At 54.8% G+C, this 12,977-nt stretch overlaps 1 protein-coding gene across 1 annotated transcript; it reads right to left on the bottom strand.

Moving 5' to 3' along the window:
• Nucleotides 1-6,313: 6,313 nt before the first annotated feature.
• Nucleotides 6,314-10,081, bottom strand: LOC141964675 (protein Wnt-11b-like). Its single transcript, XM_074915349.1, has 5 exons — nt 10,014-10,081; nt 9,643-9,878; nt 8,924-9,201; nt 7,893-8,185; nt 6,314-6,488 (listed from the first exon to the last, which is right to left on the bottom strand). The coding sequence occupies exons 1-5, from the start codon at nt 10,079-10,081 to the stop codon at nt 6,314-6,316; spliced, it is 1,050 nt and encodes a 349-aa protein (XP_074771450.1).
• Between the last annotated feature and the right edge of the window lie 2,896 nt (nt 10,082-12,977).

Genomic DNA, 12,977 nt, shown 5'->3' on the forward strand with positions numbered 1-12,977 from the left:
CAGTGACGTCACTCTCCTGTCACCCCCCCTCCGTGTGACCGCGTTGCTGGGCTGGGAAGGCAGGCACGGCAGTGTGAGGTACGGCAAGAGCTGACTATGTCATTGCGTGGTGTTCCTGCACGCCACGCGGGAGGGCAAGAACAACGCTGCGTCCGGCGGTGGGAAAACTCAGCATAATGATTGGAAGTGGAATGGAGCCAGGAATCTACAGCTGTTTGTTCTTCACTAACAGAAGATGCTTTGGCATCCCCAGCATTTTCAACCAGTTCACTTTCATCGGAGTAATAGCACTCTCAGTGCAGCATCTTACCCCTTCTTATATATCAGTTAAAAGCTCCAGTAAACCTCTCACATCATCACTCCCTGTAACCGCCGAGATTCAACACTTCAGCATTTCTAAGGATCAGAGCAAAAGAGACTGCTAGAGTGAACTCCTCTGGTGCATTATCCTTTGTGTTCCGCAGAGGCTCTGAGCAGTTCCCAGATCACCCTTCTACAGGATATCTCTGTTTAATCTTTAACAAACATCTCCTCGGGGCATTCTCCTCGGAGGCCTTCACCTCTCAGAGGGAGCCAGGCAGGTTTATAGGCTTGCTCTCCAAGGAATTGTAAATAGGCTGCTGATGGAGCGTGGGACCTCAGCCTGCCTCCCCTCCCCTTTAACCTGGGGGGTGGGAGAGCCCGTTGTGACCCAGGTTGTGGGGGCAGCACATTGTCCCGGCTCACCAGGCCAGCTAGACCAAGAGAATAGGGAATCCGTGTGAAGCCGGGTTTCCTTTGAGATGGAGAAGGCTTTGTCTCTAAGAGCCAAGGGGGTTAGCTGGTTGGAAGCTCCTGAATCTCCTTTCTAGAAGCTGGTCAGCCCCGTGTTTTTATCTGCTGTCCCAGCTGGTCAAGAATAAGTTTCATTTACACCATGCAGACACGAAATTAGTAAGGGTTAGTAACCAGATTCACCCACAATCTGCTCTTTAACTCCAGCGTAGCAAACTGCACGTACCCTCACGTGTTCTCCTCCTGCCTGAGGCCTGCCTGGCAGGACACGTTTTTTTTTGAGCTGCCCCTTCTAATTACAGAGCTAATGTTCTCAATACAAGGAAAAAACAAACGATCCTTTGGAAGGCATAATTACCCAGCAAGTCCCTGTTTGCTCCACAATGAGCCTCAAGCTGGAGACTACAGGAATAGTAGCTGTGATTGGACCCACTGCATGTGAAAAGGGGGAGTTCCTGGAGTTTTGGCAAGCTGGGGATCGGTCTCTCCCACTCCCCAGTTCTGCCAGGTGTCTTGGTGTAGCAGGTTTTCAGCATAAAGTCAACGTCTAGGGATCAGCCTCAGCTTCTGGAGGTTCGTACGTTTCCAATTCCAGAAATGAATCGCGCCCACGTGCTTTCCATTATACAGGTAGTAAAACCTACCACCACGGTGTATTTCATTTAACACACATGTGTAAAACATCTGGCCGTGCACATCCAGACAGCCTGCCCGGTGCTTCCCAAGAGCTCCAGCACGTTCCGTGTACATCCAGTCTTCCTGGAAGGTGTTAGAGCTCCTGCACGTCATCCTACAGCGCACGAGTGCTGCTCCAGCCAGACTGGAGCACGCCTGGAAATCCCTGACCCCCCCACGCATCATCACATGCACAGTGGTCACGGCTGACACATATGCAAGATGAGAAAGTCCTCAAAATCTGTACGGCCCCGGTTCTGTGCTGGGGGGAGGATGCTCCTGGAAAAGCCTGGTTCTGTATATAAAATACGGGGTTCAGAGCTGGAAAGGATGCCAGCCTGCCCAGCCTAGGAGAAGGGACGGAGGTCTGTTCCTCCTGTGAGCCTCACCCAGCCGTTACCCCGACTGCCCTTCCAGCTATGCCCAAGGGCCGTCTGTCTGCAGCCTAGTTCCCCCTCTGGTCTTATGGCTGTTACTCACCTACGTTGATCTGGCCCTGTCCCTCAGCTGAAGATCCCCATAAGGACAATCCCTATCATTATTTGTCATTCTTAGGGGCATCATGATATTGCTGAACGCCCCAGAAATAAAGGAGAACAGAGATGCAAGGGTTTTTCCTTAAAGACAAGCATTTACTCATGTTTGTGTCTTGTGGTGTGACAGTGTAGGCACCAACCATCCCAAAGGTCAGAGCAACATCCCCCAAATATTTACAGCAGTACAGAGGCTGATCAACAGCTGAGGAGGCCCCAGACAGCGGCCCCATCCTGTGCCTTTTCCTTGTTCTGGCTCAGTTTTCTTTGTGAAGAGCACAAGCAAAGAGCAGGTGGAGGTCCTGACCCACGGTCCAGGCCAAGCTGCAGTCCAGGGCTGGAGGGAAGAAATAGCCCAACGTGTTCATGAACAGAGAGTCATTCTTCCTCCAAAATGTTTACTTGATTACCGACAGCTTGTTGTCTTGCTCAGACTATCCTCTTGGAATAAGTTACGCAGAATCCCTCAAAGAATAAAGAAATAAAAGGGGGGGGGGGGAATCAATGCTTTAGCAGGAAAGTCAAAAGAGACCATGAAAATCACTCGCTTTTCTCCAGACTTCATTGTCTGCACAAGTCTAACCAGCAGGGAACGATCACATTCATACCAGTGTTACTCCTTTCAAACCCAAATTAAAAGTCAGGCAGTAATGGAGAGGAGGCTTTTCAAAGCAAGCCCTTCGCCTGGTTCTCACCACATTTCGTGTAGAGGGATGGTTTTGTTCTGCGCACAAGCCATTTTCAGAGCCATCTCTTCCATGTCAGCTCCCAGCACCAGAAAGTGAAAGACTTCTGCCATGACCATGGAGAATTCAGCTCCAGGGAGTCTCATTTCCAGAGAGACAGATAAACAAAAAGCCACAAGACATAGGGAAAAATGGCTAATGACAGAAAGTCAAAGAGGTAGATCCATCACATTAGTAGTGCGCCCGGCAAGGGCTCGTGAAGCAGAGGGTAATGACAGCAGCCTACCACAGCCTGGAGAGGACGATTGTGAAAGCGGGGCAAAAGAAACGCGTGAGGAAGCGTCTGAAGGGCTGCAAAGCCACAACTGTTACAGAGATGCTCTTGTTTTCGGAGACGCTGCTACCGTCCTTGCCCAGGTTTATGCAGGTCCTGAAGGGCTGTCTGCCAGAGCTGGAGATGTCTGGGGTGGAAGTGAAGGTGCAGAGGGTTAGAGAAGAGCCCTCTTGCACCGATTTCTCTGGCAGAGGGTCGCACTGACTGGTGCTGGAAGCCACTGGAGGGTGGTGTCAGCGTCCAGGTTTTCTCATCTTTTACCTCAGAGGGTGCTTGTGCTAGCCTGGGTGGGGTGAAGGGGCTCCATGTTCCCCTGACACTTTCCTGCTGTTTTTAATGCCCAGGCAGGGTTAGAGAGATAAAATACATCCAGTCAGAGGGATCCCCTCAACCCCTGGGGCCAAGCGCAGGGTTTATTCCCTTCGAATCCATCATCTGCTGCCGACTGCCTTGCTCTGGCTCTCGCTCCCTCAGAGACTCTTCCCGTCCCGCAGATCTCACAAACCTGGTAAATCCAGGTGTGGGCCCAGACTGTAACACCCCCCACTCAGAGCACTGTCACTTAGCTGTCACCTCCCCACCATCCTCCTTCCTGACAGCCTGACCTTTTGCACCTTCCAACTAATTGCAGCGTTTCCCGATTTCCTGCAGGACACAAAGGGAGCCCAAGGCCCTGGCTGCTGACTGACCCCTCCAGTCCTTTCCCAGCTCTTCCCTGTTGGGTTTGCAGTCAGGATGCGAGGAGCAAGAGGAGGAGAGGACTCTGCATATTCAGCACTTGACCCTGCCTTTTCCCAGGCAGAAATTCAAATGGGACCTCTCTAGGAGGGGATCACAACATCTCCCCGGGGCATTCCTAGCTATTGTGGCTCCTCTCCTCTACCCCAGGCTATGTGTGTTTGTAGTTACCAAATGCAAATCACATTTCTCACCCTCCTGGCTGAATCTCCCACTCCACAAGATCCTGCCCCTGTTTTGTTGTTTTTTTTTTTTTTTTTTTTCCTCTCACCAGCTCGTTTTGCAATGCTCCGCGGAGTTCACAGCCCCTCCCGGTTTCACCTTCCTCTGATCTGGGGATGCACAGGAGGTGGCTATAGGGAAGGTATTTAAGCCATCCTCCTAATTAAGTACCTGCATCACCTCTCGGCTCGGTCTGCCTCGGGACACAGAAACTGCAGCTATTTTGCAGTTTAGCAGCTGAAGTCTCCCTTTTCTGAGGAATGCCGGTGACTAACCCCTCATTGCATTTTAAAAGATAGCTTTTGGGTCTTCAGCAGCTGTGATGGAAACCTGGCAGCTGTGGCTTTACTGTCGGTCTGGGAAGGCTAGATGTCAGCAGCCAGATCAAGTCAATGGCACATTAACAACTGATAATGATAGTTAACTCACTTGGTTAACTATGCAAGCATATGCTTCACCCCTGAGCATTTCAACTTCCAGCTCCCAGGCTTGTCTCAAACCACCTTTGACTCTCAGCTCTTATTCACTGTTAATACAGAAACCTGGAGCACATTAAGTGGAGGGGATGGTTTACAATAAAAGCTCATGAATTGATTCCGTGACCCTGCAGAGGCTATTAAAAATGATTGAATGAATATGGAAATGAGTAATTGTACAGCTGGACTCGGGGCTGAAGGCGGCCAACTCCATTCAATGAAAACCACAAATAAAGCGAAGCTCACGCGAAGCCACCAGAGTCTCGAGGTCGTGCTATGAGCTGCGGGGAGTTGCCCTCGGATTTCCACGACGTTTACCTGCCCTCCTGGTGCTCTGGGTTCTCCTCAGCACCTGTCTGCTTGGCCTCACCCTCTCTCCCCAAAGGCGGCATGACCAGGAATCTCTCACCCCCTGCAAGCTTGGCCAGCTTCCGTGCTAGGGAAAACAGGGGGCTGTCAGAGCCCCCACCCTGGCTCCTGACTCCTTGCAGTTCACACACGCATGCTTAGCTAGTCCAGCTCACATTCAGATCAGAAAATAATCTCTGTCTGCCTCAGTTTCCAGCCCCCAGCACTGATCTCAGAAGCTGGCTGGTCAGAGACCTGAAGAAGCGGGTGGTAGAAACCTTCCAGCAGCTTTGCCATATGTGCACAGTAGCTGGGGCTGACAGATACCTGTAATTAAAGACAAACCTGGGCCAATGAGCAGCAGAAAGAGTTAAGACAGAACTGGTCCCCCCGCTGTGTGTAAGGGAATGGACATGGGGCTTCAGGCTCTCCTTAGACATGTTCTTGCTTTCTCTGTGGCCAGAGATGGAGGAGGGAGGTCGACCTAGGAAACATGTCGCACAGAGGTATGATAGAATATATTTATTTTAAAAAATACGCACCAGAATCCCACTTAGATTAAGTATAGAGGCTAAAGTTTCATTCGTATCCCCCAAGATCCTCTCTCCAGGCCAGAGTGCCAGCACACCTGGTATTCAGGGGGTGGAAGGAGTGGCCTGAAAACCTTAGTGGTCTGCAAGAAGGGGCAGGAAGGAGAAGCCATGAGTGTGCCACACCTTGAGAGGGCTTCCACCTCCAACACAAGCCCAGAGGGCAGAAGCTACAGTGCTGACATTGTTAACAGAAGGCAGTTTTTCCATGCTGCCCTGCTTCGGCAGCCGCCGGGACCACTCCTGTCTCCCGGTCGGTCTGCTATCATCAGTCACCCCCAAGAGCAGCGGCAATCTCCGTGCAGGTCGTGTGGAGGATTGAGGAGTTCTGTCTCCAGGAGCAATAACTGGCTCTGCCTTCTTCATTTCAGATGCTGCAAAGGGCTCTGGACCAGTATTTGCCCCTGAGGAGGAACATTCAGTGGTGCTGGGTGAGCCCACAGCAAAGCCTGTCCCCAAAGGAGCTGCCCATGACCCCCTCACCTGGAGCAGCTTTCTTCCCCTGCAGCCTCCTCCCAACCAACAGCTCTCTACCCCCCTTCCCATCCATCACTCCTGGCTTTCAGGCCACTGTCAGAAACCTCCTGCAAAGAGACAATAGCAGCCCAGGGTCCCCATTCACCCCTGGAGAAAAGGGCCTGTGTGTGCGGCGTGATAAATGGTTTGTCCCCAGCTGGAGACAGAGGGCTGGATGCTGCCAACCAGCTGCAGGAGGGCAGCCCTTTGTCTCGCTCCGGAGAGGTGGAGCAGAGGTCGGCCTCTGGTCTTTGGCTTCCCAGTATCACTCAGTCTGAGGTCTTCTGCGGTAATGTGAGAGTCCAGGCTTCCCACACAGCCCACTTCTTGCTGGAGCTCCGAGCATCCCTCACGGTTGGCGTTCAGTGCCCCGGAGGACACCAGCATGAGAGTCCTCCCGCCTGCCGTGACGATGCTGGTGTTATTTACAGACGTATCTCTCCACCTTCCGCCGACACTTCTTGCACACCACGTAGCAGCACCAGTGATACTTGCAGTGACACCTCTCCACCACCTCCTCCGTGTAGGTGTTGTAGCCGCGGCCGCAGCACATCAGATTGCAACTGTTGCTGCTCACGGAGGTCTTGTTGCACTGCCTGTCAAGGTGGGATGCACGAGTGGGAGCTGAGGGACCGTACCCATGGCCTCCTCCCAGCCCTTACATGCTCATAGCAGGAGGCAGCAAGACAGAATCCCAGAACCATCCGGGTTGGAAAAGCCCTTGCAGCTCCTCCAGCCCAACCAGGACCCTCCCCCTGACCGTTCCCAACTCCCCCAGATCCCTCAGCGCTGGCTCAGCCCGACTCTTCAACCCCTCCAGGGATCCCGGGGACTCCCCCCTGCCCTGGGCAGCCCATTCCAACGCCCAACAGCCCCTTCTGCACAGAAATCCTTCCTCAGAGCCAGCCTGACCCTGCCCTGGGCAGCTTGAGGCCATTCCCTCGGGGCCTGGCGCTGGGGCCTTGGCTCCAGAGACTCATCCCCCCTCTCTGCCCCCTCCTGGCAGGGAGTTGCAGAGGGCCAGGAGGTCTCCCCTCAGCCTCCTCTTCTCCAGACTGAACCCCCCCAGTTCCCCCAGCCGCTCCCCAGCAGACCTGTGCTCCAGACCCTGCCCCAGCTCCGTTGCCCTTCTCTGGCCACGCTCGAGTCATTCAATGGCCTTTTTGGGGTGAGGGGCCCAGAACTGAACCCACTCACCGAGGGGCGGCCTCCCCAGTGCTGAGCACAGGGCCCAGATCCCTTCCCTGTCCCTGCTGGCCACGCCAGTGCTGACACAAGCCAGGATGCCACTGGCCTTCTTGGCCCCCTGGGCACACTGCTGGCTCCTGTTCAGCCGGCTGGCAACCAACACCCCCAGGTCCCTCTCTGACTGAGACACACGGGTCTGCTTGCAAACTGGGGTCGGTGTCAGCTCGAGTTCCTGTGAGGGTGTTTGAGCAGCTGGGGCGGAGGTTGGGCACATTCTGTGTCATGCTGGGGGCAGGAACTTCCCATGGAGAAGGAAGGGCAAGGACCAGGAACTTCTGCTCCTGATAAATCCAACAGGGATTGCGAGTCACAGCCCTGAGGCAGCCCTGGCTCAACCTTCAGACCAGGCTTCTTCATCCCTCTAAAAACTCCCCCCTGCCCCGCAATCGCTCCAGACAGGAGACGTGTGGGAAGCACCGCAGAGTCCGGCCTGCCAAACCGTCTGGTTACGGGCTGGCGGCACCCACGGGCGGGCAGGGAGAGGCGGCGTTTCCCTCTCTGACTCCTCACGAGGTGCATCCTCTGCTGGAGAGCGGAGCTGACGGGCTCTCAGGGAGGCCTCTCCCTTGCCTTTACGCCTGCATAGCTCTGTAAGAACAACATCTGCCTTCCTGCCCCCCCGGGGACTTTAAGATGCAAAGGTTTCCCAGCGGTGGTGTCCCCACCCGCACCTGCTTCCTGGAGCACGCTCTCAAAGCAGACACTCATCAAATTAGAGCCTGAGTTAGAGCATCTTTGCAGCAGTTTCTTACCTGTCCTGTGTCCCCAGAGACCCCAGCTGTTGATTCGGCATGCAGTAGTCGGGAGAGTTGATGAGATAAACCAGATCTGTCTCCTTCACTGGCCTGACATCCATTTCTTTGGGTACCAGCTGCTTCCTGGGCCCTATGAGCCGGTGGGTCACCCTGATGGCTGCCAGGTACTTGGACTTGAGGTCAGAGGCAATTTCATCCAGGTTTGGCAGTCCTTTCCAGCAGGTCTTCACCGAACAGGAGCCTGAAACACCATGGCATTTACACTTGGTATCCAGGGAGTCACTCAGCACCTGCAGAGGACAAGAAACCAGATGAATTTGCTTCTGCTTTCTCCTGGTACCCACCCTACGGGTCAATTTGTAAAAGCCTCCATGAGAAGCTTCAAGAGATGAAAGAGCTCAGCTGCTTATCGCCACCTTTAAATTGAAAAAGCCCTCGGGAAGCTCAGCCCTGCTGGAGCTTGCAGTGGAGCTGGTGGCTTCCCCAGCCAGCGCGGGTGCAGAATGGCCATGTCCTCACCTGGGGAACACGAGGGCATGAAAACACAGAATCGCACAGCGCTGGGCAGAGCTGGGGAGCCTCTTACCTGAAAAAAAAGTCTCTCGAAACCAGAGATTAGTTTAGAGAGGAGACACTGCTTTATTCTGCACAGGGCACTAGGTGGAAAGCTTCCCCGAATGAGGCAAATCAGCTGCACAGGCCTCGGCTTCCCATGAGAGGGGTGGGAAAAAGTACTGGAAGTACTGGTGTGAAGTGGCAAATACCTTGTGCTGGTTGTGGAAAGGGTGCGAGCATGGTTGGGGGGCAGAGGGTGGGTAGGAGCAGGGGGTGTATCTGCCAACATCTTTAACTTCGTTTTAACCATTTAGTTGCCTCCTGACTTTAAGGAGAGCACCCCAACAGCCTGGCCGGAGTCTACTGTCCTATATTAGTCACCTCTACCCCCCCGGGGTGCTGTGAGGTGTGCTGGGCTGGCGAGAGAAATCCGGGTGGGCACCGAGAGAAATCCGGGTGGGCACCATACACACCTGCCGCCCCGCTGCGTTGTTATGCAGGTTCATGGCCTTGAGCCCCTGGGTCCCCAGCTTGCTGGATTTTAAGGGGCTGTCAGCAAAAGCGGTGCCAAGCTGGAGGCCGTAGCGCAGGTTGTCCCCGCAGCCACCCCATCTGAAGTCGGGCCCGGGGACCTCGGAGGGGACGGAGCCGCAGGAGCAGAGGGGGAGCTCTCCCGAGGTGCAGGCTTGGGCGATGGAGTGCGAGATGGCGGCGGCAGCCAGGGCGTAGACAAAGGCGGATTCCCGGGTTCCTGGGAAGAAGAGGGGGAGATGTCCTTCCTCCCTGCCCCGCCAAACACTCCTCTCAAAACTCTCACAGTGCAAAGGAGGTGTTTTTGTTTTTTTTTTCCTTTCAACAGAATAAAACCAAAGCCCAGCAGGTTTTTTTTATACTGTACTTTTACCCTGTGCCACCCATGATATTACACTGTCAGCATCCCCACCTCTACCCCCCTTTTTACGGAGCCTCTAGCAGCTGTTTTTTGTTTGAAATAGAAGTTACGGTCTGTCCGTTCCTGTAGATCTCAGTCGCACAGGATTAGGGCCGGTGTAACAGCAGCAAGTTTTCTCCAAAAACACACATCTGAGACAAAATTAACACCCAAGCGCTGTAGATTAAAGCGCTGCCTGCAAAGCTATGTGGGGCAGAAAGAGGAGCACGAGCGCAGCGGGTGAAGCGTCCTTTTTTTTACCTTTCAGCAGGTCAGGGCCAAAGCTGGGGGCACGCTGGATGGAGGAGCAGTTCCACCTCATGTCTGCGAAGGTCTTCTGGCAGACGCTCTTGGTGTGGCGGGCGGCCTGGACGATGCTGGGCATCACCTCCAGGTTCCTGCGGCACAGCTGGAACTGGTCGGGCACCAGCCCGGCGAGCAGCCGGCAGTGGTGGCTTTCGTTCCAGGCCACCCCGCTGCCGCTCTCCGTCAGCCCGCTGCGGGGAGAGGATGGGGATCAGTGGGGTGGTGGGGGGGATGCGGAGCACCCCTCAGCTGCAGAGGGGGAGCCCCCAAGAGGGGCACCGCGGAGGGACAGGGTGCATCCCCCCCTCCCTGGGGCCACTACTCACAGCCACTGGATGGCCACGGAGAGCCCCAGCTGACAGAGCAGCGTGGCGACTGCGCTGGGGTGACCCATGGCCAGGGATGGGACCGGCACCGGGGCTGGGAGCGGGGCTGGGGCCACCAGCCACCACCGCCCCCTTTTATAGCCCAGGGCAGCGCGGTCCTCCCCCCCTTCCCCCCCCGGGGAGGGGAACAAAGGCGGTTTCGGTGCCATTCACAGCGGGTTAGGGCCGTGGGGGGGGGGGTACAGCTCTAATCAGCAGCCACAGTCCCTGAAACAGCACCTGGGAAGGGATGAGGGGATGAAGGGACGAAGGGATGAAGGGACGAAGGGATGAAGGGACGAAGGGATGAAGGGAAGAAGGGATGCGGGAGCAGCTCTGTGGGACGGGGAGCTGGGGCCATCCGGGCTGGCACCTCACCCTGCTGAGAGCCCAGCTGCCGCGGACCCCTTCGCCCCCCCGAGATGCTGAGCCCGGCGGCCGGACACCTTTGGCACCTTCGGGAGAGCCAGCAGATCACAAAGCAAATACACATGGTTTTGCTCAGCACCCAAAACTCCTCCCTGTCCCTGGCTGGCAGGAGTCGGAAAGGGAGAACATTGGTTAAAGACAGATGGGGTTGGCACAGACTGATAATAATTTCTGGCTTTTTTTTTTTTTTTCCTCCCCCCAAGAAGCTTGAAAAAATACATATTCCTTGAGCCAGAAAGAGTGAAAGTCTTGACCGTGCGCCTCCTCTGCCTCCAGACCCCAGCGAAGACCCCCAGGATTCTGTCATAACCAAGACTCCTGCTGTATATGTGTCAGTCAGGGGTGCAGATGTGGCTCTCACCAGGCCGGAGAGGACTGAATGTGGGGAAATCCTGCCCCGAGACACCCTTCAGCCCCTTTTCTTACAGCCAAACCATCCTACTGACCCGTGCTCGGTCAGGGCATCGGCCGCTGCTAGTGGTTTCATAACTGCAGAGACAGAGGGTGAGCGGAAGGAAGGACACACGTGGAAGGGCTCTGGGCGTGCAGCCCACCGGCTCATTTCAAATTAATTGGTTTAGATCAACCCCTCCCTGCTGCGGGAAGGTGCGGGGCTGCAGCGCCAGGGCTGCTGCCGCTCTACAGCCACGTGAACTTGAGAAACAGCCCTAAAACTGAACGCGCCCATTAGAAAACATGTGGTCAGAGCAGGATCTAACTCAGCGTGGGGCTGTCTGGAGCTTGTCAGCGCGTCAAACCCCAGCCCATCCTTGGCACGGGGCTTTCTGTTGCCTTCAGCACCCCAAAGCACGGGAGGGACAGCTGAAGGACTTCACTTTGAGTCTGTCGTTGGGCTTTTCAGATCAGGACTAATTCTTTGATGTGTACTGCTAATTCCAGGCTCCTGAAAACAGCTTCTGCTGCAGTTTTCCTCTCCAGGCCAAAAAAAAAATGAGCTTAAAGTCCACTGGCTGCCTCACAGGCAGCCCAGAGGGGAGTTGGGCTGGTGCTGTGGGCTGACCACGTGCACGGTGTCCGTGAGCCAGCGCTGGGCACCGGTATCAGCTGCAGAAGGGCCCGTTCCATCGCAGGGACCAGATTACAGCTGACAGAAACGACGCAGCCAGGGAGACGGTGCCTGCATGGACGGGGACTGCTTTGGTGTGATGTTGCCATGGCTTGCACGTGCTTGCAACGAGGGGTTTTCTTCGGGAAGCTTTCTGTTCCCCAAAGCCCAACCTTGCTGCTGTGAAGACCTGCAGGAACCAGGTCGGCCGATATTTTCCCCCAGTGGGAGGTGATATTTGAGGGACAAGTCCAGCTAACAGCAGCTTCTCTTAGAAACAGTCCCAGGTTGAAGATTTCTACTTTGGGCTTTCACTTTCTCCCGCGCTGTTCAACTTCCCTTCTCACTGGAAGGTGCTTTCGCTTTCCAGGAGGCAGCTGGGTGGTTGGTTAGCATCCCCCCACGACCTCCCTTTGACTCGCTATCACGGGCACTAGAACTAGGACACGCAGCTTGAATGGTTGACCTTCCCAAACTACTTCCCTTGGGATGAAAAGGCCAAGGTGCATTGTGCCGGAGCAGTGGCCCATGAGGAAAGATCCTGCTAGGAAAGCGCCGAGGTCACTCCCAAATCCCAAGCAGAGTTACAAGGGCTTAATTAAAGGACAGAAAGAAAAGAAAGATGCTGTATTCAGTGTCCCTGGAACCAGCTGGCTCTGATCCCATTAACCTCCCTCTCCCTGATGCCTGTGAACTGTCACCAAAGGGCTCCCACGTTACAGCAAGCTCTTGTCAGCTGAGGAGCGATTTTTCAGCAGGAGTAGGAAAGATGCAGGAAAAAAGCAAAATTTGCCAACACCTGGGATGTCTCTGCAGAGGGGAGGCCAGCAAGCACCATTCATGGATTTCTGCTTCGGAGTGCAGGAGGCCTGCCCTGCTTTAGACATGTCGCTGGCTGGACATCGGCACTATCGGGCTGGGATTCCCTGGTTTTGGGCAAGAGGAGCCTTTTCTCACTGCAACTGGTACTTAGAAAATGATCCTTGAGTATTTCAGGGTGGGAAATGCTTTTCCAGCTGCGGAAAGCAGAGTCCATGTTGGAAAAGGGATAATCCAAGTCTGTGTTCTCTAAACACCAAACCCCATGCTTTGGTTTCTGACTCTAAAATGAGGGACTAAGCTGATTAAAATAACAACGATTTTTAAATTTTCACGGGATAAAATGAAACAAGAATGTAGCAATGAGCATGCCCTCCCCTAGAGCACACGCTGCTCCCAGCCACTACAGACCAAGGTACAAGAGTCCTCCAGCACCAGTGGGACATCAAGGCAGGTCTTGCCCAACTCCTGCCCTCTCCAGCCCGGATCATTGCCCCGCGGAGGGAGGCGTAAGGGCAGGTCAGGCACTACACCCCCATAGCTGTGGGGTGGGTAACTCACAGCCCGCAGGGAGGCATCTGGGCAGGCTTCATCCATGCGCAGGGCATCCA

Source organism: Athene noctua, chromosome 11, assembly GCF_965140245.1.
Source record: "Athene noctua chromosome 11, bAthNoc1.hap1.1, whole genome shotgun sequence".
NCBI lineage: Eukaryota > Metazoa > Chordata > Aves > Strigiformes > Strigidae > Athene > Athene noctua.